The sequence below is a fragment of the Ixodes scapularis genome, unplaced genomic scaffold, assembly GCF_016920785.2.
Source record: "Ixodes scapularis isolate PalLabHiFi unplaced genomic scaffold, ASM1692078v2 PGA_scaffold0__279_contigs__length_252992795, whole genome shotgun sequence".
In the NCBI taxonomy this organism is placed as follows: Eukaryota; Metazoa; Arthropoda; class Arachnida; order Ixodida; family Ixodidae; genus Ixodes; species Ixodes scapularis.
In genome coordinates, this window is record NW_024609835.1 from 67,280,661 (window position 1) to 67,306,130 (window position 25,470).

The 25,470-nt window shown below is 47.9% G+C and overlaps 1 protein-coding gene across 1 annotated transcript; it reads left to right on the forward strand.

Annotated features, from left to right (window-relative positions):
• The first annotated feature begins 5,263 nt into the window (after positions 1-5,263).
• LOC120840232 (lamin Dm0-like) lies at positions 5,264-24,089 on the forward strand. Its single transcript, XM_040210640.1, has 9 exons — positions 5,264-5,730; positions 8,904-9,015; positions 9,887-10,036; positions 11,162-11,458; positions 14,369-14,606; positions 15,762-15,958; positions 16,989-17,093; positions 19,644-19,763; positions 23,937-24,089. The coding sequence occupies exons 1-9, from the start codon at positions 5,264-5,266 to the stop codon at positions 24,087-24,089; spliced, it is 1,839 nt and encodes a 612-aa protein (XP_040066574.1).
• Positions 24,090-25,470: the final 1,381 nt, after the last annotated feature.

Genomic DNA, 25,470 nt, shown 5'->3' on the forward strand with positions numbered 1-25,470 from the left:
CAGTCCGGGGCAACGGAGAGGAGGGTTGCCGTAGCCAACAGAGTAATTAAGGGCATGAGTCGACAGCTTCGGTACGACGTAATGGAAGTAAACAGGGAAGTGTACAAGGCTGGCTCCCGCCCTTTTGCAGATGGCATTCACTACAGTGAGACCACGGGTTACAGGCTGGGGGATAGGATGGGCCGCACGGTGGACCGAGGGCCCTGGGGGCACTGAAGTAACTGAAAACCCAACAAAGTCAGGAGAGGTACCCAGGGTTAAAAAGAGGAGAAAACATAAGAACAGGTATAAACAAACAGCACAATCAGGTATATTAACATGCAGGGTGGTAGAAATAGGTTAAAATGGGAAGAGGTTGAGGAGCAACTAAGAAAAGAGGATTTAATGGTGTATGGGTTTGTGGAAACACATCTCAGAGACATGGAGCAGCCTCCTTGCAACCCTGACTATGTGTGGGAACAGGGAACGCGACAGAACAGCACACGACAAGACAGCACGCGACAAAACAGCACGGTCAAAATAGCACGCGTCAAATCAGCACAGCGTCAAAACAGCACGGCGACAAAACAGCACGCGTCAAAATAGCACGCGACAAAACAGCACGGCGTCAAAACGGCACAGCGACAGAAGAGCACGTGCCAAAACAGCACGGTGTCAAAACAGCACAACAACGAAACAGCATGCATGTCAAAAGGCTGTAATAGGTAGCGTTTTATGAAAACGAAACAGAACGTAAAGAAAAAGGGTTGGACATTGCATGGAATTTTTTAACAGCTAGGGGAGAAACAATAAAAAAAAATGTACTCTGGCGGCGACGGGATCGCACTCAAGTCAGTGTCCCGAGTGCTGCTGCTGTGTGATTGCTAAAAACAAATAAAGTTAGCAGTAGTTACTACTACTTAACTGCGCTAATCTCTGAATAGGCTGGGTAGTTAGAGTTGGCTGCGTTGTCTGGTTCTTTTTTTATGTATCAGAGAAAGAGAAAAAGTTATTCGGAAAAAGATATCTATAAGTTCAAGTTATGAACTGCCTGGTTTGTGGCGGTCCGGTGAGGTTCCGTAGTACCACCTAAGTGTAAAACGTCCCCTCCCCCCCCCCCCCCCCCCCCAAAAAAAAAAAAAAAAAAAAGCGGGGGATGCGCCGATTACAAATGCATTGATAGAACCGGTAAGATAAGGTGACTTTAATGTGGAGCGTATTCAAGGTGCACCAGGGGCACCGATTCTGCGGGGTTCATTCGCCGTGAATAAAATCTCCTGGAAACACGCGGCTAGGGCTTTCAGGCGAGAAGTTGTACGTTTTGAGTTAAATTCGCAGATTATTGCCGACGAAGGAAGGCCTTGATCGAGTGGAAACCGGTGAAGCAGTAACATGCCGCAGCCTCAATGCTGTGGCCTTACACTGCAGCAGAGGCTGAACGCACCGTTGCCGCACACGCTTTCTGTTCTTTTCTTTTAACAACTAACGACAGCACATTGCCGTGCGATTGAATTATTTATTGTAGACGATATCACCAGCAAACTTGCGCGTCAAAATGAGCAAAACTGCTCGAAAAAAATTGCGGTGGCTTAGCTCGTCTATGCCAGGATATACGTAGCGTGAGCTTATGCGCACAAAATGAGAGGCGCTATCAAGCGGCTCCGGTGAAGCGTCAGACTTGGCTACTGCGCAACGGAGCCGGATAGCTGGGCACGCGGTGGTGCCAGTGCGCCTACCGCGGCTATGACGTCACTCCTCTGGAATGCGCAGACCGGCGAGGCGGGCGCGGCGGCGGCGGCTCCGGCGCGCCAGCTGTGCGCTATGTGACGTCACTGCTCCTCGCACATGCGCAGCACGTAGCACGGCTCATTATGCGAACTACGCGAAACTGCTGAACCTCGCCCTGTGTAGCTCACGCGACAAAATAGCCAAAATACGGACCAGCGGGAGCTTCGGTACTGCCCAGGGAATCGTCATGCGCGCATCGAGTATCCCCACTCCGAACTTGCTTCCAAAAAAACAGATTAAAAAAATTGGCAATCGACGAGTTGGCTTTCGACGAATTGGCCTAGAACCTCAATTCCTTTACAGTGCCTTATTTGAGACGTGCGTTTTTTTTTTTTTTAACTTTAAACGGTATGTTTAGGGTTCAGCGTTTTCGGGTTAAACCTAATATAACCGGTAAAAGTACGCCGAATTACTTTTTCCACATTCGGTCTTAACTGAAAAAGTTCAGTATTTTTTAGGGCGTTTGGAGTGGTGTGTGTGTGTGACGGGGGGGGGGGGGGGGTGTGACTCATAACTACGGTTTCGAGTTTTTGGATAAATTCGGAAAACAACCGCCGGTAAAAGTTTCGTCTATTCCGATTTATCTGATAAACTCTGAATTCCGATATGCCAACCTCCCCCCCCTCCCCGCCCCCACCCCCCACACTCACACACACACACACACACAAATACATTTTACAATTAATGGTTTAATCAGCGCATAGAGAAAATGTCCTGGGAAAATGCCACCACACATATCTTTCGAATTTCGGTCAAGACAACAGGTCATTGTACTATCGGGTCAAGACAAAAGTCACTGTTTATGTTTCCGGTTTGGTTCATACTATTTGCGCCTGAGAGGAAGGAGAGGTTGCGTTTTTGTAACCGCAAAAGCTATGGACCATAGATATTACATAAAGTGGAAAAGAGGACACTTGAAACTTCTCGTGGAAATGGAGCGTGCTGGTTAAGTTACGGTGTTTGTGGAGAATAACATAGAGGACGAAAACAGGACGACACGTTTCTCCAGAAACGTGTCGTCCTGTTTTCGTCCTCTATGTTATTCTCCACAAACACCGTAATTGAAACTTCTCTATTACATCCTTTTCCACTCTATCTCTTGCGGCCGCGCGGTAGGTTGATGGAATAGCATGGAATGAATACTGGCTGCCCAGCGACCACCTCCAGTAGGTTATTGATTTTAAGGTATCGACGCTTATCGAAATAACACTTGTGTGCCAATTTTGTTCTAGGACAATTAGTATTGCCAGTAGTAATGGCACTAACGCCAAATCCAACTGAAGAAAATATCAATTGATACAATCGCGTTTTTTTATTTTTTTTTTGCCCAGCATATGTTTAAATTTGAATATTATTTGTTTATTTTTAGTAAGAAACACTGCGAATTTGAGCTCCAAATTTCGGAGAATTCGGAATCAAACAAAAATAAACTCAGAAAAAACAGCCTCAGAACTTGACGAAAAAACTCCGAAAACACGGAACCCTACTCATTGCAGTTGAGAGAGCTAGTAAATACAAGTTTCTAGGAGTATGGATATGTGACGGTGCAGAATATTTCAGTGAGCATGAAAAGTATATGACAGGTAAGGGCAACAGAAATGCAGCTGTAATGAAAAATAGAGCACTTTGGAGTTACAACAGGTATGAGGTGGTGAGAGAGATTTGGAAAGGGGTTATGATGCCTGGCTTGACTTTTGGAAACGCAGTGCTATGCATGAAATCCAAAGTGCATGCAAGGCTAGAAATAAAACAGCGCGGAGTAGGTAGGCTGGCTTTGGGGGCACATTGCAAAACGCCGAACCAGGGAGTACAAGGAGACGTGGGATGGGCGTCTTTTGAGAGCTGGGAAGCGGTGAGCGAGATTGAATTTGAGGATTGGTCGAGGCAAATGGGTGGGGACAAATGGGCACAAAATGTTTTCAGCTATTTATACATGAGGAGCATAGACACAAATTGGAGACAGCGCAGTAGGAAATTAAGAGGAAAGTTTTTAGGCTATAGTGGAGATACGGAAGAGCAGGTCTCCGTTAAGAAGAAAGTTAAGGCCACAGAAAGAGATCGGTGGCTAGACGGAATGCAGACAAAGACGGCTCTGGAAAGCTATAGATTAAACAAAACAGTTATTGCCAAAGAAAGCATCTATGACAATTCTAGGGGAAGCTCATTGTTGTTTGAGGCGAGGACGGGTGTTCTGCGAACCAGAACATACCGAGCGAGGTACCAGGAAATGGATATAGTGTGCACTGCTTGTGGAGAGGAGGACGAGACGGCTGAGCACTTGATACTCTACTATAAAGGGCTTCACCCTATGCCTACGGAAGACAACATGGATTTAATAAAGTCACTGGGTTTTAGAGACAGCGAAGGGAGAGTGGATTTCAAGACTGTAGAGATTACCAGGCAAAGATTAAGTGAATGGTGGCAGAAAGTGAGAGAAAACTAGGTATTTTCTTATTAACTGATGGCAAGGGGGTTTTATAGCCCCACTTTTTTTGCAGTGCTGAGTGAATATAGATTTCACATTTAAATATTCTAAGCTTAAATGGTAAAACAAAATGGCTAGGTGGCATAAGCTACCGCCCGATCCAAAGGGCTCAGCCGGATTCATCCATCCATCCATCCAAAGGCCCATTGCTGCATTGAAAGTCGAGCCGCAAGTTACGTGCATAATTGCGTTCCGGTTTGAGGTTATACTTCGTCTCATCCAACGATGGACTAAAGGCCAAAGCTACGTGCCACAAGGTCCAATCACGTTCCATGCTAAACTATGAGATGCCTAACATTGATTAAGAATGTACGAATAATATTCCTTATCAAAATGCGGTGCATGATTTCTATAGCTTCGGCACTGCAAAGAGCCTGTATGTCGTGGCTTTCTTTGAAATGTAAAACTGATGAGTCACTCAGTAACGTTCATCGAAGCGAAATATCAGGCAATTTCTAAGTGGATCGTGATTGGATCTGGTGGTTCGTAGCTTCTGCCTTTATTCCATCGTAGGGTGAGACGAAGTATAGTAGGTCATTTTGAATCTGCCTCACCGATACAACCACGGCAGCGGAGGCGGTGGTGGTGCAAGAAGCTGGTATCAAATCGAATAGCGCTGCATCATTCGTATCTTTCACGGCGCAAGACAAAAAAACCCGGAGAACCGTTTCTGTTAACATGCAGCATGTTGAAGCTGCGAATGACACTGCGCTATTCGGTATACCAGATACGATACATGTGCCGTTCAAATCGCAGCGCCATTCGATTCGATCCGCACACCCCTAAAATGATGTCCTAAAAATTGAGAGCCAATCAGCAAATGGAGCATACACGGAATACGAAACTAACCCATTGATTGGCGTAACAGGTCACGTGGCCCTTTTCGGCGGCACTCCGCCATCTCGGTTTATATTAGGCGAGGCATCGGCGAACATATTGCGGGGGACAGCACTTCAACTGACGAAGTTTGTAGGAACAGTTGGCATCTCGCACGTCCGCAGAAACTCCGAAATGGCGTCGCGGAGCGTCCGCAAACAAGTCATGATGACCACGACGACCACGACGTCGTCGTCCCAGAACGTTTCACAGCAAGACCGTGCGGACAGCCCGGCGAACCCGGCGTCGCCTCGGACATCTCCCTCGTCGGACACCAACACCGGCGGGAGCCGGGAACGCTCGCGCTCGCCGCTCTCGGCGTCCAGGGTTTCGAGAATTCAGGAGAAGAACGAGCTGGTCCACCTCAACGACCGGCTGGCAGCGTACATCGACCGCGTGCGTCACCTAGAGTCCGAAAACAGCAAGTTGACCAAACAGATGAGCCAGGAGACCCGCACCCGGGAAGTCGCCAGCGTTAAAATCCTGTACGACCGTGAGCTTGCCGACACACGCCGCACCGTCGACCAGACCGCAAACGAAAAGGCCAAACTGGAGCTCGACGCCAAGAAGTGGCAGACAGAGGCCGAGACACTGCAAACGAAGTAAGTAGCCAGCCCATATTTCTTTTTCTTGAGGCTATTTCTAAACCATGCACTTCGGCGAGCGGCTGTGGCTCGTGGTCTTTCGTTGTCTGGCTTATAGGCGTCCGTCGCTCGAGCTGTCTTTTCGAAGCGGGGCGGTTGGTGTGACTGCGAAATCTTTAACCGGCTTCGTGAGCCTTGGAGGCAGAGTCATGACAAGCTAGCTAGTTAAAGCTAGACATGTTAGAACTTTAAAGCAACTAGAGAAAAGAAAGAAAGAAAAAAAAAAGAGCGGGGCATAAACGATTCGTCACAACTTGTCGTGTTCTCTCCCCCCCCCCCCCTCCTTTTTTTTTTTTTCTTTGTTCATCGCGGGTTTTGTGTAATTGCTTCTTCGAAGCCGCTTTTGAGCCAAGTACAAAAGCTGTGATGACCTGACAGCTTTTACCTTGGAAAGAATCCGTTGTAGCCCACACACCTCGGGTAGTGCCAGTTACAAACGAAATGAGTAGAAGCGTAACAACTCCACTTAAAAGTGCAAGTTTCATTGATGATTCAGTCGCCGGCTGTGGAATGACGGTTTTGGCGTCAGTGTCCTTTTCGCTACGCCTCTTTTCAGCGTAGCACGCTCCGTTTTCTTTTCTTGTGTGTTTGTCTGTTTCGCACTGCGCGCAAGAAACATAATAGTGGTTGCTCTAGGTTTCTTTGTACATTTTTATTTATTTCCATTACGTAGCAGCCACGCTTGCGAAATAGCTAGACTGGCTAGCAGTTTTGAGTTGAACTTGTAAGTGGGTGGAATTCCTACTTGTCGGAAAACTGAAATAGTACATGACACATTGCATACTGCGTACAAAAGAGTAATAAAAGAAGCTATTATCTGGACTTGTGTCATGTCCGCATTGGCACTTCCCTTTGTGCTATTCATCACAAGGCATTCCTTTTGTTAGCAGTTAGCGATAAGTTATCTGCCTGGGTAAGGTTCTTCCTACACTGGCCGTGAAGCGGTTATGGTGGCTTCGATCGTTCGCTCGGCCTGAGTCTGCCAGCCTCTTTCGTAACCAAGTAAAACAAATTCAAAACCTGTTGCTCGATCTATGGAAATCAGTTTTGGGAGGTCCCAACAATGATTTTTTGTCCTTTTATTTAGTTTCTGACCTTTGTTCAACTTTAGCTTTGACCTTTCGAACACCTGCGATCAACCAGCTTACAAACGGGGTTGTTGATTCCTTGCCATTGCATCTACCCCTAACAAAGACATGTGGCAATGCAGTAGAGGGCTGATCTTTCAATGGTCTTTCAGAATTAATTTGTAGTGTTCCAGTTCTGTTCGTAATGAAGCATGTAAGTGTACTCGTACTCGGCTCTCTAATTAACATTGTAATTTCACCCAAAAAGTTTTGTCGTGCACAACATTACGATAGTGAATTATTACCCAAATAAGAAAAATATGACGGATATTGAACAGCCCCGTTTCAACGTTTTTATTCTCATATATTTACCTAATCTTCCTTAGCGTTCCTGCACTTCTTACTGTTTACAGCATTTAATGGACAACTTCCGGGTGTCTAGCGACCGGGAATTGTCGGAAAATTTTTAGTTACTGAAAAAATCAGGGAATGGTCAGGGATATTGTAAAAACGCGAGCCCGGTCAGGGAAAATGTGCCAGAAATGCCATCGAGTGTCCTGAGCATAGACTTGAGGACTTGGGGGAAGAAAAATAGGCAATGAATTCTGCTTAGAGTGGAGCGCGGGCTCTGCTCACCCCATGTAGAGTGTGCTACCCGATGCAAAGGGAACAGCCGACAAATCCACTCCAAGCCTTGGATTGGATTAAACTGAGGGCACGAAACTAGGCTAGATCCAGTTATAGCTACTAGATTTAGTAAAAAATGGGAAAGCCGCAGATCCGAATCTAAGCTGAAAGTATCTGAAAGTGTCTATCTGGCGGCTATGCCGTCATGCTGCCATTCGGTTATTTATGTGTGTCGTTGAGCCTCGTGTTCATCGTGTTTCCAGAAGTGGCCCCTTCAGTGACTTTGTCGTCGGCAAGAAAGTGCTCGTTTAATCTGGACTGGACGAGCCCAAATATTTCGGAATATGCAAGTTGTGTTGAGCCCGTGCAAAATGATCCTCGGTGTTCATTGCTCAATGCCTTGTGTTGTAATGATCTTTTATATTTACTCGCCTCTACATTGGTCAGGGAATTTCACCTGAAATTGTCAGGGAAAATCCGGAGAAGTCGGGGAATTTCAAAATATGATTTGCTAGACACCCTGACAACTTTCTTCATAATTGAAGTGTAACGGCATATGTAACTGTAGACGCACTTCTTGCAGTCGGGGCTCGCTGATGACTTGCATTTTATTGGGTATACATAATAAACTTGAGTTTTTTTTTTTAATGAGCCCTATTGATCTGAAGCGAAACTGAGACAAACGCCATTGAGTGCTTATTGGACTAGCTTTGAGTTGTGTACTGTGGTCACCTGTCCTTCGGTTTTTCTCGCATAACATGACCGATTTCAGATTAATACTTTTTGGAAGCCCGCTATTTAGAGCCATCTTTAACCGTGTGTTTGAGGGAATCCTGCGAGCAGCCACTTCTCGTAGTTGGGGTAGGTCTGGTCACGCAAACACTTTCAAGCCTTCAGTCTAGTTATACGCAGTTGATTGCACTCAAGGCCCGTTCAGACACTTGCGCTTGACTTGGACCGACTGAGACAAGACCGGGTTTTAATTAAGCCTCTTGGAACGGCTTACGACCGGATGCGCAGCAATCCAGCCGATCGTGAGCCGTCGGAAAAGGCTTGAAAACCGGTCTTGTCGGAGTCAAGCGCAAGTGTGTGAACGGGCCTTCACACATAAATGTGCGAAGCAGCCTTTTGCCTAACACCGTTCACTGACGTGCATCTAGCCGCCTCGGTGGCTCCGAGGCGAGAGCGCCGGCCTACGGATCCCCAAGTGGCGGGTTCGAATCCCGACCGAGGTGCCCGCAATATGACGGAGGCTTATTGCGGAGAAGGCGCCGTGTAACCGAGCTTTCGGTTGCACGTCAAAAGATCCCCAGGTGGTCGAAATTAATCCTCAGTCCTCCGCTGGGGCGTGCCAGATGCCCGTCGTAAGTTTGGCACGTAAAAACCCCCAAATTTTTGACTGACGTGCATCTGCTTGCAACTTTTTAACCCCGTCAGACTCGCCAAACGAGAACGCGAGTGGTCCGCAGCTGAGCGACGGGTCACATCGCTCGAGTCTCAAAACGTTGACCTCCAGGGACGTCTGAATCAGGCCCTTGGACAACTCAAGGTAAGGAAATCTGCCAAACGCTGGTTTTTACGTTAACCGTCGTTTGTCTTCTGCGTGGTCGGCTTGCTGAGTTTTCCGACGGCTTACTTTTCGTTGTGGTGGGAGGTAACTGGCGCTGCGTCTACCACTCTTCTGGAGTGGCCTTTGATTTTGTTAAACTTTTGGAGCGGCAGCCTTGCGTGGAAACCCTGCACGGACCTTGGTCGCTGGTGTTGGCATTGGTCACACGGTAGCATGGTTGTGGTAGAAAATGTCTCGGCAGAGTGCAGCTTTTGGTTTGATGCAATAGTATGGAGTAGATGGAGTAAATGGTGTGGTAACACCCCACCCCTCCTCAAAAAGTGGAAGGAGTAATTAATGCAGTAACAACCCCCTCCCTCGAAATGGAGTAGAGCAGTAAGTAGTGTAGTAACACCCCCACCTACTACCACCCCTAATCTGTAAGAGTGGGGCTGCTCATTGAGGTAGGACCTGCGTATTAGTGCTAATGCACGCTCGTTGCCTTGAACAAAGCATCTAAACCAAGCTATATCCTCTTTTTTTTATGGTCTTAGTTTTCAAGCGTAAGCTTTGTGACAGTATGTGCATGGATGTATATATTCATCTTTCTGCAATCTTCTTCGCAAATTACAAAGCTATGTGTAGTTTTCTGGACTCCGGGTTGTGCAGACATAGATATTGTACATTCCAAGAAAGGCGAAGTCTAACTGGAACTTAAAAGTATACTTTTAAATAAAAGAGTACAGTTGCTGACCAGATGGTAACGGCAGCACTCGGCTTTGTTTTTGACCACAGTCAGTGCCATAATCAGGCCCACGGTCCAGAACGGATGCAAGGCCCTTTAAATGTGTTTTGTTGGTCCACTTTTTAGGATGCGGAGGCAGAGCGGGACGCCATGGCGAAGGAGCTTGAGAAGCTCCGCAAAGAGCTGGAGGCGGAGATGCTGCGGAACGTCGAGCTGCGGAACGGGGCCAAGACCCTCTCCGAAGACCTCGATTTCCAGAAGTCCCTCTACGAGAAGGTGAGCATCAGATAGCCCACCCCATCTTTCCACAAGTTATCTCTATTTTGGGTGAACGTTCACAAGGAATTTTTTGGTATTTGATGTATCGGCCAGAGTGGTTCACAAATTAATCCAAGAATGCCCTAATTAAACGGGCGACAGAACAATGCTTTCCATCGGCCGTTCATTCGTACCCAGCTTGTACGCGCTCAGTTTGCTGGACCAAGGAGCACATACTAGTTCAGTGAAAGCACTATCATCCTACAGCGGTACAATTTCGGTTTTGCCCGTGAGTCAAAATTCGTATCTCAGCATTAATATTAACAAATTTTTTTTTTTTTACAAAAGTCTTTTGAGACATGTCTGTCCTAATTAGACAGAAAAGAAAACTGCCTAGGTTTAGTGTCCCTTCAAAAGAGTACTCCGGCATTCTCTGAGCCTCCTACTCGTCCCGTAATCGTGGCCGAGTGGTTAAGGCGATGGACTAGAAATCCATTGGGGTCTCCCCACACAGGCTCGAATCCTGACGACTGCGCAAACGCTGTTTTCTTTTTGTGAGCACAGATGCCGGCCGGACAGACGGACAAGGCTAGACCCTGAGGAGCTTCGCCCCTAATAGCTATTGTGAAATCAACAAATAAACATAACTCCAAAACCAAGATTCAAATATACCCTCGCTTTTCAATGCCGTGACATCGGGGGAAAAGCATGCTTGCAGGTTGAGCGGGTAGTCTAAGAATTGACTGTGCCCAGCGTTTGTTCTGTGCTGCTGGGCAAGGACTGGAGCCAGCTTCCAAAGCATTCATTTGACACCATGAAACTAATCTGTTGTAAATAGTCTACAGCCCAAAGAGCAAACACCTGCCTTCCCCTGAGGTCACCTCTTCATTGTTACCAGTAGACTCGCTTTGAAAAACAAGGGGGGGATCAAAATTGTAAGTTCAATAGCGGAATTTTTTTTTTTGGCACAATATTTGGGTTATTTTTTCAGTTATGTTTGTTGATGTTTTTAACAAATTTCCAGGCAAATATGGCACTACGACGAAAATGCTAGAGGACCCCTTCAAGGGAACGACATCCATGCCCCCCCCCCCCCCCCCCCCCCTAAACTTGCCCTGGCGTGGGTGCCATTGCTCAATGCAGCAGTTCCAGGAGGTGCGCGTGGTCAAGCAGACGGAGGTCACTGAGATCGACGGGCGGCTGAAGGAGGGCTACGAGCTGCGCCTGGCGGACACGCTGATGAAGCTGCGAGAACAGTACGAATCGCAGATGCAGCTGAACCGGGAGGAAACGCAGACCATCCACGAGAACAAGATGCGTGACCTGCAGAGCCTGCTCGAGCAGAGCTCCAGCGACAGCTCCAGCAAGATGGAGGAGATGCGGGCGTACAAGTCCCGCCTCGAGGGACTCAACTCCAAGATCTCGGAGCTCGAGTCGCAGGTGAGGGACGTCTTCCTTTTTGGGCAGAATTCGTTGGGGTTAGGGACTTGGAATAGATTTCGCAGGCTCCATCGTGCAGGCAAAGACCTGGGGTCACAGATTGCATCGAGCGCAAACTTCCAGCGCAAAGAAATTGAAACTGCATTGCATTGAAATCTTCTTGGTAAATTGAGTGAGGTAATTGACACGACACTGCATCACTTTCCACACTATGTTTGGCGGAAAGATGGACGTCGGGTGAAATCACGACAATCGTGCGACCTAGGTTTCTCTGCTGAATTTGGAGAAATCTATGTTGCATGTCAAAAATTTCTTCACATAAATTTAGCGGGGAAATTTGCGTGCCAGTCCTCCGCAACAGTTTCTCAAGAATTTTTTCGTGGGGTTTCTTGAGCGCGCTACACCTCAGAGTTACAGCCATGTAGAGTTTCTTACACAAACAAATTCTGTGTTGGGAACTCTGCATAGTTGTAGCTCTGAGGTGTACTGCACTCAACGATGTAGAGGTGCGTGATCAGTGGGTGAGGCAGATGAGCTGCACTCGTACTGAGCAGTTTGGGGGAAAACTCCGGGTTGACGGGTTAGGTTAAAAATAGAAATAAACATTATTCTAAGAATATACTTTAAGACAAAGTTGTAATGACATGGATGCTGAGAGTACCATATCCTACGTCGGCGCGCTACAGTCCATGCCAGGCGTAATAAGCATTGCAGTTGATTCACTCTTGCCTTCAAGATAGACTTTCTAACTGCACATTGAATCAACTGCTCATGACGCCTGGCATGGACTGTAGCACGTATTTTCTTCTCCTCTAGGTGCCGACATGGGATATGGTGCTCTCGGCATCCATGTCATTAAAACTAAATATTTTGTCTTAGTGGCGGCTGAGAGGTTATTTCTATCTTTCTCTTCTCCTTTTTCACTTCCACCTTGTCTTTCTCTATGTGCTCTATTAAATTGACAGTTGTAAGTAAGCCCTCCGTCCTGTCCCTTTCTTCTCTGCTCAGTCATCTCTAACCGGTTCTTTTACAAGGTCCTAACAAATGGCATCTATTTCCACGCGATGACGTCGTAGAAGTGTATCATCGTCGCCCTCCACGGTCGTGGCGGTGTCGCAGCAGTGGATGTGGCAGACTCCTGTTGTGCAGCAGGTCGCTGTCCAGTTTTTCAGTTCACGGAAGCTTGCCAGGGGTGGCACAGCGGTACCATTCGGATACATTCAAAATTTCCTGTGCCTGGCGGTGCCAAAAGCGAGAAATGTACAGTAATTGTGCCGCGCTGCTCCGAAGATTACGGCGACGCTACGTTTAGTGGATGGCGAAACCTCCGTCGACAACCTTGGCTATTTCGTTGCCAGGTGCTGCAAGCCGCCACCCGATTCCTTGGTTCAGCCATATCTGTCAATCCATCCATCCGATGGATTCGATGTATCATACATCCTGGCCATCGTACTGTTGCGTCATACATTATACATCTATAATGTACGTATAAAATGTAGCCTCTGAAATGTGTTGCCGAGTCGTGCCCCTTCGGTTTTCATTAATTTTTTTTCCTAAAATAAATATCTTTCTATGTGCGATTTGAGATATATTTTGCACTAAAGTTTAATGCAATTCTTTCCAACACTTGTAGTACGAACGTCATTGGTTTAAATTGAACTCGTGTACAACTGGCTGAAATGCTTTGTTAAAATTTAATTTAATTTTATTACCTTAAAGGGCAACTAAAAATAGTTTTTTTGTCGTTGTTTTTTTTTTGTTTTCCTAAGGAGTTTTGCGACGATTTTTAACGTTGAAAGAATTGGCATCTTCTACTTTTCAGATTCTTCATCTTCTCAGAAAGAACAGAAAACAGACCTCCTTGCTTCGAAATGTTGCGGTTCCGCCGCGTAATCGCGAGGTAAAAATTATAATATCCCCCGACCTGTAGCCGCGAGCGGCGGCCATGAGAAGCACGTGGCATGACGTCAGTGGGGTGTCTTCTAGAAAGATGGCAAGTTGTGCGAATACCTGCTCGATAAAAAGTAACTTTTTTATAAATCTTGTTGTTTCAACATAAATATAAATGTGTCAAAAACCTGGTATCATCGACAAATCTTTTATTATACGGAGTTTTAGTGACGCCATCTATCCTAGGTCCACAAAAACTGTCAGCTCCATCTGCTACCGCGAACAGCCACCAGAAGCCTGAGGGGGAGGGGAACAGAACCGAACGGGGATGGCCGTACCCGGATAAAACTTTCCTCCTTTCACCATATTGTTCGCGTTGAACTGGCTGCATCCGCCAGCACGTGGACACGCGGTCGCGAGCGGATGAGTTCTCGCTGCTCACTGATGGCTCTAAAGAGGAAGCTTCACCGGAACCCCGCGCAAACCCCATTGACGTCACAGCGCACGTGACTCGGAAGATGTTCAAGGAGTTCAGAGGTGCCGAAAACCTCAATCTTTGTCCATTTTTAAAATGAAAACTAGGACATGCAGGCAAAATCGGTTTTTCTTCTTTACTTCAGACAGGTCAAGACACCAACTCCCAAATTATTTTAGCAAAGCACTGAAACTGTTGCGGAGCTCCTTTAAATAAATTTATAACACGCCTGTAAAAAAAAAAAATTTTTTTTTTTTGCGAAACATTTTTTTTAGTGCAATATTGACGGTGCGAGATGCGATTTACTTGGTAGTCACCTTGTTTCCACTCGTTTGTTCTCGGCATTTAGAGCCTGTGGAGGAGAGGTAAATCGGCTTGACCATCACGTTAAGGTGGAATGAAAGACCATTTCATGATGTCGTGGGCTTTGTACGCTGTTGTGACCGAGGAGCTCCCTAGCCCGGATCAGGCCAGGGCAGGAATCGCAGGACGACTCCCGGTAGGAAGATTGGGAAGAGACCGTGACTTGAGTCTTCCCGCCGCAGAACCTGTCCCTGACGGCCCGTGTGCGAGACCTGGAGCGTCTGCTGGACCAGGAGCGGGAGTGGCACGGCCGGGCCCTGATGGCCAAGGAGGAAGAGATCTCCCAGTTGCGGGCGGAGATCGAGGACCAGCTGCGGGAGTACCAGGACCTGCTGGACATCAAGGTGGCTCTGGACCTCGAGATTGCCGCGTACCGCAAGCTCCTGGAGGGCGAAGAGTCCCGGCTCCACATTACGCCCAGTGAGTTCGTAGAGTTGATGTGAGGATCTCGGGGAGGGGGTTCGCGATGGGAGCAGAACGCTTCGAATTGCGTAAGCGCTCGCGTAAGTAATCCCGAGTGAATTGAGAAAAAAAAGCTACAGAAGGGCGGAAAATGAGAGCAGACAATAGGTTGCCCGAGCTTTGCCAGTACAATCGTTAGGGCGCTTGTAAACTTTTTTGTTTTATACAATATACGTCTGTGTTTTCTTGCTTGTTTGTCTGAAGGGATTGCCAGTGATCTGGGTCCTTGGGGAACAGCCATTCCAAAGCGGCCCAAATGCGTGCGACTTTTCCCCGTGGAATATTATATTAACTCTTAAAAAATGATCTAGAGGAAAAGGTTCCATGCATTTTGGCCACTTTGGAATGTGGTGGTCCCGATAAGGCCACGTTGCTGGTCACGCTTTGTTACACACAAAGAACTTCTTCAAAATGAGCAGGGAAACCTCGCCCGTCGTGGTTCTCTTTACGCATTTCGTAAAAATGATGTTGGCGAGCCTTTGGTAGCAACTCCGACTCGTCGCAGGGAAAGAAACTCTCCTAACATATCGCCCTATTTTTTTCTCCCACTTTTCAATCGCCCTTGCGGAAACTTTCCAGGCACCGCACCAACACTACCCAGGAGACAAGGCTTGCACATTACGTTGTCTGCTCTTTGCACGGAGGATCCCGGCACGGGATTGTAGGCGCAGACGTGCGATAGCCGGTTTTACTATTTTTTTTTTTCTCTTAGAATCAAAAAGGATGTCGTCAAAACTGCTAGTGTAGAAGACACATATTTGGGGAAACAACGTGAACTGTAAAACCACTAGCGTCCGTAAAAAGTAAACTGCGTAAAAGCAGCATTGTCGTGGTCGTTCCGACGACATTGCTCAGCGCGCATTAACGGCGCAAAACCAAACTCCATTCAGAGGACGCTGCCTTTGATTTTTTTTGCGCCTCCTTTCTTGTGTGCAATGAGACTCCTCGCTTTTATGCCCCTCCCCTTTCGTGCAAAGGGACGGATTTTGTCAGACTCGCTCGTCGTGTAGCGAGCGCAGTCAAGGGCGGGCAATGGAGGCGAGCGATGCGTTAACCGTGCCTCCCACACGCGATACACCGTGCGAGATGCGAACGGTATTTCGTCCCTCTCAGGTGCATCTACCAGCGGGGCTGAGAGGTGCACCAGTCCGCTGCTCCGAGGCACCAAGCGCAAGCGGACCTTCCTCTCCCAGCGGGAGGAGCAGTCAAACTCCGACGTCCAGGTCTCCGCATCCGCCAAGGGGGACCTGGAGATCTCCGATCACTGCCCAGACGGAAAATACGTCATCGTAAAGAACAAGGGCACGAAGGTTGGTAAACGTCGCTCTCTTCTGCCATCTAAAGCCCCGACGTCTCCTGGGTAAGGCCGTGGTGCCGAATTTTCGACGTCTTCTGAAGGGGCAAACGCGGTGGCATAGGGTGGACCTAAGTGCTGCGACGGCGTTTAGCCGACTCTCAAGTTCTCGTCGATTAGAGACAAGTCTTCGTCAGACGCTGATGTGGCACTTGATTGCCTTTTTAGGCGGCGTTTAGAATTCATCACTGCAGCTGTTGTGTGTTGGCCTGAAGCGAGGAACAAGCAGGTTTCCAAAGGCGAAAGGACAGGTTTATTCCACCATGCTTATGGATGGGGGGTAACTGAGCAAAAGAAAGCGGTAGCCAGCGGAGCACCGCTTTTTATCATTTAGTGGCGTATGCGCCGTACTACGCTATTCTGTTATCGGCGGCGCGCGCCCAGACATGACAGCAGCCTTGTTATCTAGGAACTGTAAGGCCAATGCTTGGAAACCTGTGACATGAAAGGGAAATCATGTTTGAATCGCACAAAGCCTAACATTGTCCTGTTGGAAGTCTGAACACAACCAAAGGCTGAAACAAACTCAAGCGGATATACTCGGAAGTGTGAGGTCGCAGCATATTTGATGCAATACTGCAACGGAATTCTAGCGCCAGTTTGATTGTCTAAACATCAACCACGTCTTGGCGACACCGCGGAGGCGCCAATTGTTTGCTTGAGAAAGCAAACAATTGGCGTCTCTGGTCAGAAGCTTCACTTTCGGTTAACTTCGAAGACGGGGTACATTCCACAGCATTTTAAAATCTCTAAATGAAATAGAAACCTGTGCAAGTTTCCGGTGAACAATTTGGAGCTCGACTTTGCTTTTCGAATTGCGGTACAAGATTGCCAGCTCAGCTGGCCACACGGTTTGCGAGAAATTTTTGGGATGCTCTCATTTTCGGGCTCGATACTCCCAGGAACAGGCTCCACTCCCCGTAAGCGACGGTCCAACCGCGCATTTGCTGATCCTTGCAAGTGCACCTTCGATATTGTTTTTTCAGGAGGTTTCATTGGCTGGCTGGCGGATCGACCGGAACTCCGGCAACGATGAGTTCACCTTCCGGTTCCACCGGACCCACGTCATCCAACCGGGAACCACCATCACGGTGCGTTGCAGTTCTTGAATTGTTTTCCTTCGTCGAAGGCACTGGTTCCATTTGTTTCATAAAAGTAGAACGAGGCTTTCGTCAGTTCGAACTTAGTCTTGCATACAGGGAATGACGTAAATACCCCCTGGCTTGCGTTTTCATGGGCGTGCCCACTTTCTGTGGGCAGTTACAGTCGCGACATCTTTCGAAGCTATACTCCGTTTATCTTTAAGTCCGACCAAAGGCTGCGCTACCGTCCTACAGTGCCGGTCAAGCAGCGCCCAAAGCGCGTTGTCCCTGCCCTTGTTGCCTTTGCACATCTGCACATCTGCCATCGTCGGCTACACCAATCGCGTGCAGTGAATGCGCCGAGGTCCCACCCTTTTTTTTTTCTGTTTGCGATTAGTTAAGTTGGTGATGGCGTATCCACAAAAAGGAGTGGTGTAACGACGCGTTTTTGGCTCTGCTCGATTGTCTTCGTCGCATCGTCGCGTCGGCGGTGGTAGGACTCGCAGTGAAACGTAGCATACAGTGGTCTCGCGATAATTCAAGCTCGAAATTTTCGTACTCCCTTTTAATTAGGGTAAATTAAAATATTTTGGTTTTCCTGCCATGTTTTCGATGCATTTTTAAGCTGCTTAATTCAAGAGCGAGTTTTCGCTTAATTCGTGCCATTCGTTCATCGGGGGTGGGGCTGGCACCGTTGAGGGCACTCCTTGCCGAGCACCCGTGTGCTGCGGAAAAGCAGTACCCGCGAAGCTCGCGGGCATTGCTTTTCGGCTGTACGCGGGTGCTCGGTTGGAAGCGCACTCGATAGGACTAACCTACTGCAATGACGCAGGCATTACAGTCCTGACAATCTGCTTTCATTATTCGGGTGTATTTTTTTATTTATTTATTTATTTTGTTTTTTTGTGGAGGATTAAGAATAAACAAAGAATGTTCGTGTATCGAGCTGATTTATAAATTCGCTCAATGAGGATGGCTGGGTGTCTCTTTGGGTTTAATTTTGCATCAAATCGGTCGTTTTCTAGTGCCACCCCGATGTCGGCATTGGACTTTCTGAGGCCATGGTTCACGGATATAGTTACATTAAAACTAACAAAGCTTAGAAGGGGACAAGTGAAGGTTGGGAGCAACCTTCTCGAGTTCAGCTGAATTTTCGGAAAGTAAAATCTTTTTGGTATATGTAGCTATTCCTATAGTAAATTGCTACTTTCCCTTGTATCATAAGCCCATAGTGCTGGTAGTGGCAATTGAAGTACCAATAGAAACCCTACCATAACATTTTTTTTTTCGTCCTCGTAAACAGACTAGGCAGACACTGTAAATCCCAGGGCGAGGGGAAGACTGGCCAAGGAAGACCGAACACCAGGTTTTATGCCCTTTCCCTCGCACCAGGTTTTATTATGCCCTTCTCCAAAAACCTGAAGCGCCTTGAAAAAAAAAAAACAGTTTGGAGCGGTTTTCTATTCTAGCTTTTTGTATCACGAATCCAGTCATCGCGCTTTTGGGCAAAAGTAAACGTAAACCGCATAATGGAAAAAGACAAGCGCCGAAAGACCAGGACAAGGTAAGAAGAGGATTTTGTTGTAAACCGCATATATTTTGAAATGTACGTGCAGCGATTGCTGTAGGGCATGTGGCGAGCCTTGCCGCCAGCTGTTATCCGTCGAAGACATTGCGACGTTATAGTCGTCCTCCCTGCGCCTGCACAGAGCCGAGCAGTCATTCGACCCTTTCGATGAGGTCACTTTTGTTAGTCTCGCAGCGATAACTGTTGTGGGTTATTGCCACCGCTTGAAATAATCTCAATTGTTGTTGGCAATGTAGGACGTCCGTTGCCAGTGTTGCAAAATCTTCAAAAAAGATTGCTCGCCGCCCACGGGCATCAGACCTGGGTTCGTTCCGTGCAGAGCGGAGTTGTTGATGCCACAGCATCAACAACCTGCTCTATGCCGGAGGCTTTTGTAGCACCCAACGCCCACCGCACGCGCTCTCTGGAAAAGAAAAAAAAAAGTAGCCGATAGCAGAAGGCCGTTGTAGCACTGTCAATGCCAAGAGCTCGTGCCGGGGAAAGCGCTTTTACGCTATCCGGAACAAAAAGAAAATGAGCGTTTTTCGAAACAAAATAATCGGATGCCTATTTCGTTTTGTACTCTTTTGTTCACGCACCCCACGGTATGTGAACGCGACGCCAGTGCCCTACAACTTCGCCATGTCGTTTCGCGGCTGTCACTGCGACTCTACTGTGAATCGACGCGGCACTCCTGATTTTTTTTTTTTTTTCTATTCGCCCTCGCGCTCTCCTGCTCTCGGCAGGCAACGACGGGCAGGGCTGCGTCGAAATATTAATTAGCGATTTTGACACTCCTAGTAATAAGATCTAAAGGAAACTTGGACATCATTTTTTTAAATGCCTACATTAAAACATTCAGTTCTTTTTCGCTTACATAACTTTTTTTCTTTTTAGCTTCTCTTTAAACCAGCTTGCCCACATTCTTGCTGGAGTATACCTCCTTTGCGGTGAGATGACCACGACTCATCTGAAGTTGGGATGCTGTGCAGGTATGGAGCTCCGACGCCGGTGCAGCTCACAGCCCTCCGTCGGACCTGGTCATGCGCAACCAGCAGTGGCCCCACGGTGAACAGATGCGCACAGCCCTGCTCAGCGCTGATGGGGAGGAGGTGAGCGCCTTCGGTGTAGTGTTTTGCCATTGTAGCTGGGCTGCACTATAGGTGTAATTTTATTGTGCAATTTCTCGTTCAGTTACTACCTCTGATAGCCAGGAAAGTTAAAATTAAAGGAAGTCATCTAGAGCTCTCTTTAGAAAAACCTTTGTATTGCCCGCCCGTTGATTTTGTGTGCAAACCTGTTAAGCAGCTTTTTGCTTCGTCATTCCTAACCAGTTAAAGCCTTAATGTTTGGGAGCCTCTAATTTTTGCGAAATACGCGAATTGTAAAATTGGTTTTAGTGGTTTTAGTTTAGTGGTTTCTATTGGTAAATTCCAGCCTTCAGAAATCGCGAAATTTAATGGTCGCAAATGTGACCCCGCAGTCCAATTGTCGAAAACTCGGGGCCGCGAAAATGAAGGGTTTCATGGTACCAGAAGGGAAAATAGTTATTCATAACACGCGTGCATGTAAGCTGTCATCTGTGTGTGAAATTAAAGGGTACAATCTTTGTTTTTCCCTCTGAATTGTGGTATTGTGTCCTTTTTTGGTGAACACTGCTTGATTTATCTTTGATTCCACACCCAGAATAACCATTGCTCGGTCTTTCTTCAGTCGGCATGTAGTTCAGAAGTGACTTTTACAATCAGCTTTTCCCGACATTTCTCTAGCAGTGTCTGGTTGCTGTTCTGAGGGGCTGACACTTGCTGTGATTCTATCTGTCTCCATCTATTGCTTTAAAACGTTTCTAGTTGTCCCTGGGCTTTATAATTGCAGGGGCGGGACAGCTGCACCAATTGTGCCATTTTGATACATTCAAATTTCCTGCGCCTGGCGGCACTAAAAGCGTGAAACTGACAAACTGCGCTACGCTCTGCAAAAGATCACGGTGGCGCTAGATTTAGCAGAAAGCGAACTCTGTCGACAACCTTGACTATTTCATATACCAGGTGGCGCAAGCTGCTGCCAGACTCCTTGGTTCAGCCGTATTTGTCCATTTATCCATCCATCCGATGAATTCAATGTACACATCCATAAATCCTAACCATCCTGTCGTTGCATCATACATCAAACATGCTATGATGTATGGTGCATGTAGCATTATTGATCGAGAGTCGTGCCACTTTAGTTTTAATAAAGATTTGTTCCCAAAATAAAAAAAATCTCCCTGTGCAATTTCAGGTATTTCACAGTAAAGTTCTACTCGCAGGTAGTTTAGCGACTGGGAAAACCGGGAATTGTCAGGGAAGTTTTAATTACCATGAAAACTTGGGGAAGTTTTAGGAATACTGCGGAGCCCAGTCGGGGAAAACGAGCCGAAAACGCCATCGAGTGCCCTGAGCAAAGACTTGAAGACTTGGGTGCAGAAAAATGGGCAATAAATTCTGCTTAGAGCGGAGCGCGGTCTCTACTCACCCGATGTAGACTGTGCTACCCGATTGAAAGGGAACAGCCGACAAACCCAGTCGAAGCCTTGGATTGGGTTGTATTATATTGAGGGCACGACACTAGGCTAAATACAGTTAGAGCTACTCGATTTAGTAACAAATGGGGGAAAGCCGCAGACCCCAATATAATCCAAGCCGAAAGTATCCAAAAGTGTCCATTTGGCGGATTTGGCGGCCGTGCTGCCATTCTGTTAGTAACAAGGCTTGTGTGGTTGAGCGTCGTGTTTTCATCGTGTTTCTGGAAGTGGGCTCTTCACTGACTATGTCCGCGGCAAGAAAGGTCTCATTTAATCCAGACTCGACGGACCCAAATATTTTTGAATATGAAATTTGGATGAAGCCCGTGCAAAATTATCCTCACAGTGCTCAGTGCTCATTACCTCGTGTTGTAATGGTCCTAAATATTTAATCGCCTCTACAGTGGTCAGGGAATTTCACCTGAATTTGTCAGAAAAACCTGAAAAAGTTGAGGAATTTCAAAATAATTTGCTAGACACCCTGTATTCAATACTTCCCAGCACTTGCGGTACAAACCTAGTTTACGTTCCAGCAAAGTGAAGCGCTGCAAATAAAACCTCTATAGTTATAAAAAAAAAACCTCGATGTCAGCACCTGCGTACGCGATTCTGCATTTAGGGGATGAGGTTTCGTACGTGTACTCACGGTCGTACACATGCGGCGGTGGCCTTGCGGGGCGGCTTCTTTGCTGCGGTAACAGTATGGAAATGACCCTCGAATGTCTTTTGCTGTCATGTTGAAGCCCTTGACCGCATTGAAGCCCTTGACCGCATTGAAGCTTTTGACCGCATTGAAGCCCTTGACCGCATTGAAGCCCTTGACCGCATTGAAGCCCTTGACCGCATTGAAGCCCTTGACCGCATTGAAGCCCTTGACCGCATTGAAGCCCTTGACCGCATTGAAGCCCTTGACCGCATTGAAGCCCTTGACCGCATTGAAGCCCTTGACCGCATTGAAGCCCTAGACCGCATTGAAGCCCTAGACCGCATTGAAGCCCTAGACCGCATTGAAGCCCTAGACCGCATTGAAGCCCTTGACCGCATTGAAGCCCTTGACCGCATTGAAGCCCTTGACCGCATTGAAGCCCTTGACCGCATTGAAGCCCTTGACCGCATTGAAGCCCTTGACCGCATTGAAGCCCTTGACCGCATTGAAGCCCTTGACCGCATTGAAGCCCTTGACCGCATTGAAGCCCTTGGCCGCATTGAAGCCCTTGGCCGCATTGAAGCCCTTGGCCGCATTGAAGCCCTTGGCCGCATTGAAGCCCTTGGCCGCATTGAAGCCCTTGGCCGCATTGAAGCCCTTGGCCGCATTGAAGCCCTTGGCCGCATTGAAGCCCTTGGCCGCATTGAAGCCCTTGGCCGCATTGAAGCCCTTGGCCGCATTGAAGCCCTTGGCCGCATTGAAGCCCTTGGCCGCATTGAAGCCCTTGGCCGCATTGAAGCCCTTGGCCGCATTGAAGCCCTTGGCCGCATTGAAGCCCTTGGCCGCATTGAAGCCCTTGGCCGCATTGAAGCCCTTGGCCGCATTGAAGCCCTTGGCCGCATTGAAGCCCTTGGCCGCATTGAAGCCCTTGGCCGCATTGAAGCCCTTGGCCGCATTGAAGCCCTTGGCCGCATTGAAGCCCTTGGCCGCATTGAAGCCCTTGGCCGCATTGAAGCCCTTGGCCGCATTGAAGCCCTTGGCCGCATTGAAGCCCTTGGCCGCATTGAAGCCCTTGGCCGCATTGAAGCCCTTGGCCGCATTGAAGCCCTTGGCCGCATTGAAGCCCTTGGCCGCATTGAAGCCCTTGGCCGCATTGAAGCCCTTGGCCGCATTGAAGCCCTTGGCCGCATTGAAGCCCTTGGCCGCATTGAAGCCCTTGGCCGCATTGAAGCCCTTGGCCGCATTGAAGCCCTTGGCCGCATTGAAGCCCTTGGCCGCATTGAAGCCCTTGGCCGCATTGAAGCCCTTGGCCGCATTGAAGCCCTTGACCGCATTGAAGCCCTTGGCCGCATTGAAGCCCTTGGCCGCATTGAAGCCCTTGGCCGCATTGAAGCCCTTGGCCGCATTGAAGCCCTTGGCCGCATTGAAGCCCTTGGCCGCATTGAAGCCCTTGGCCGCATTGAAGCCCTTGGCCGCATTGAAGCCCTTGGCCGCATTGAAGCCCTTGGCCGCATTGAAGCCCTTGGCCGCATTGAAGCCCTTGGCCGCATTGAAGCCCTTGGCCGCATTGAAGCCCTTGGCCGCATTGAAGCCCTTGGCCGCATTGAAGCCCTTGGCCGCATTGAAGCCCTTGGCCGCATTGAAGCCCTTGGCCGCATTGAAGCCCTTGGCCGCATTGAAGCCCTTGGCCGCAGTCTCGTTGCTCGTGCACGATACAAATGACACTGCCTGCTGCACACCATTTTGACAAATTATCTGCAGGCACGTCTCGGGCACGTTCGAAGCACATTTGTTTAACACATATGCATGCTTCGAACGTGTCTCAGACTATTTTTTATGACCCACGTGACGAGACAGTAAGTGCCTCGGACGTTGTCTGCCGAGTCTTCCCAGCACTTGCGGTTTGTACCGCAAGTGCTAAGAAGTATTGAATACAGGGTGTCTAGCAAATTATTTTGAAATTCCTCAACTTTTTCAGGTTTTTCTGACAATGGATTAGCAGCGTAACCGCAACTCTAGTGTTTTTGCGGCATGTTACGGCTGACGAGTTGACGCTCACTTTCGTTGCGCCCCCAGGTGGCCTTTCGGGAAAACCGGCGGCGTCAGTTCACGCGCCTCTCGGAAAGGTCGTCCGGCGCGGGAGGATATTCGACGGGGCGTGAGCACCTTCTCCACGAGCACGTGAGTACCCTGCCTCTTCTTTTCTTCGGTTTCTTCAATGGTGCATGACTTCTTAATCTATGCAGGAAACAAAAATGAATTAAAACAATTGGAAACTTTTTTTCTAAGAGCATATATATATATATATATATAAAAATTTAAACTGGGTTCCGGGGACCCAGGAGGGTTTCCAGAGAGTGCCCCAGCAAGTTTGAATTCCGATAGGGGTGGTTCCACTTTGAAAGAAAGTGGTCGAAATTAATCCTCAATTCTCCGCAGGGGCGTGACAGATGCCCTTGATGGTACAGCACGTGAAAGCGCGCAAGGTAGCTGTTCTCCCTTTTAAGACTTGTCGTGGCAGACCGAAGCAACTAATTAACGCGTGACAATGAGGTGAACACTCGCTTATATATGTATTGTTTACATTGTACGCTTGTTTACTGCTTCATCGCATTCCAGGGGCACTAAATCATGTTCCGCGATAGTCTATGACCCTACCTCAATCTATGGGCTCTAAGCGTACTAAGAAACCAAACATCACATTCATGCGTGGCGATTCCTCTAATGAGATCGGTATTAAAGGTTGATTACCCCGGAACTATCACCAAAACCAGAGGCCGCCGTCGGACAACAGCTTATTTTCCTCCGACTGTGCCTCCGGCGTGTGATAGTTCTGAGGCAAATGACCTTTGAATCCTATTTTAATTTCTTTTAACCTGCTACATATAAATGTAATTTATTTTTAAGTATCTTTAGTGCCTGTAGATTGAGTTGGCACAAAGACTACCGTAGAAAGTGGTTTAGCGCCCCTTTAATGCCAGAACCAAGAGGGGTTTGTCAAGTTTAGAATGTTTGATACGTCCAGTTTCGGAGGAATAAAGCAACACAACCTGTAGTGTTCAAAGCCCGTGTGCTAGTATTTCGACGTCGCACCGAGCTATTTGCTCGGGTCCAGTTGCCGAGCGGGCGCTATCCGGGCGCGATAACTTTGCGTGGAGGCTGTTGGCAGGCCTTGATTATTTTGGTTTGTGCTGGCTAAACTGGCATTTCGGTCTCTGCAGCAGCGGACTTGCACGCCTCTGGCGGTTGAGAGCATTCTAGTATACCCAACGCCGGACGGGGCTCGTTTCTCTTCGACGACTTTCATCAATTGGAAGTTTGTATCGTTCGGACTGTTTCAGCAGCCCCCTCGAAATTCGGATTAACGAGCTTTTACTGTAATAGACCGAAAACACGCACTTCCGTAACAAACGGAAACACGCACTTCCGTAACAAAGCGGGGAGAATCGGGGCTTTGGATTGGCTTGACCGAATACCCGCCTTAGATTGTTTGAAGCAGTTTACAGGAGCGCATCTAAATGGCGCTACAAGTCTTTACGTATGCGTTCTTGTTCCGCTGTACTAAAAGTGCGTATTCGACGCGCTCAATAACGTTCCGTCGACGCAATGT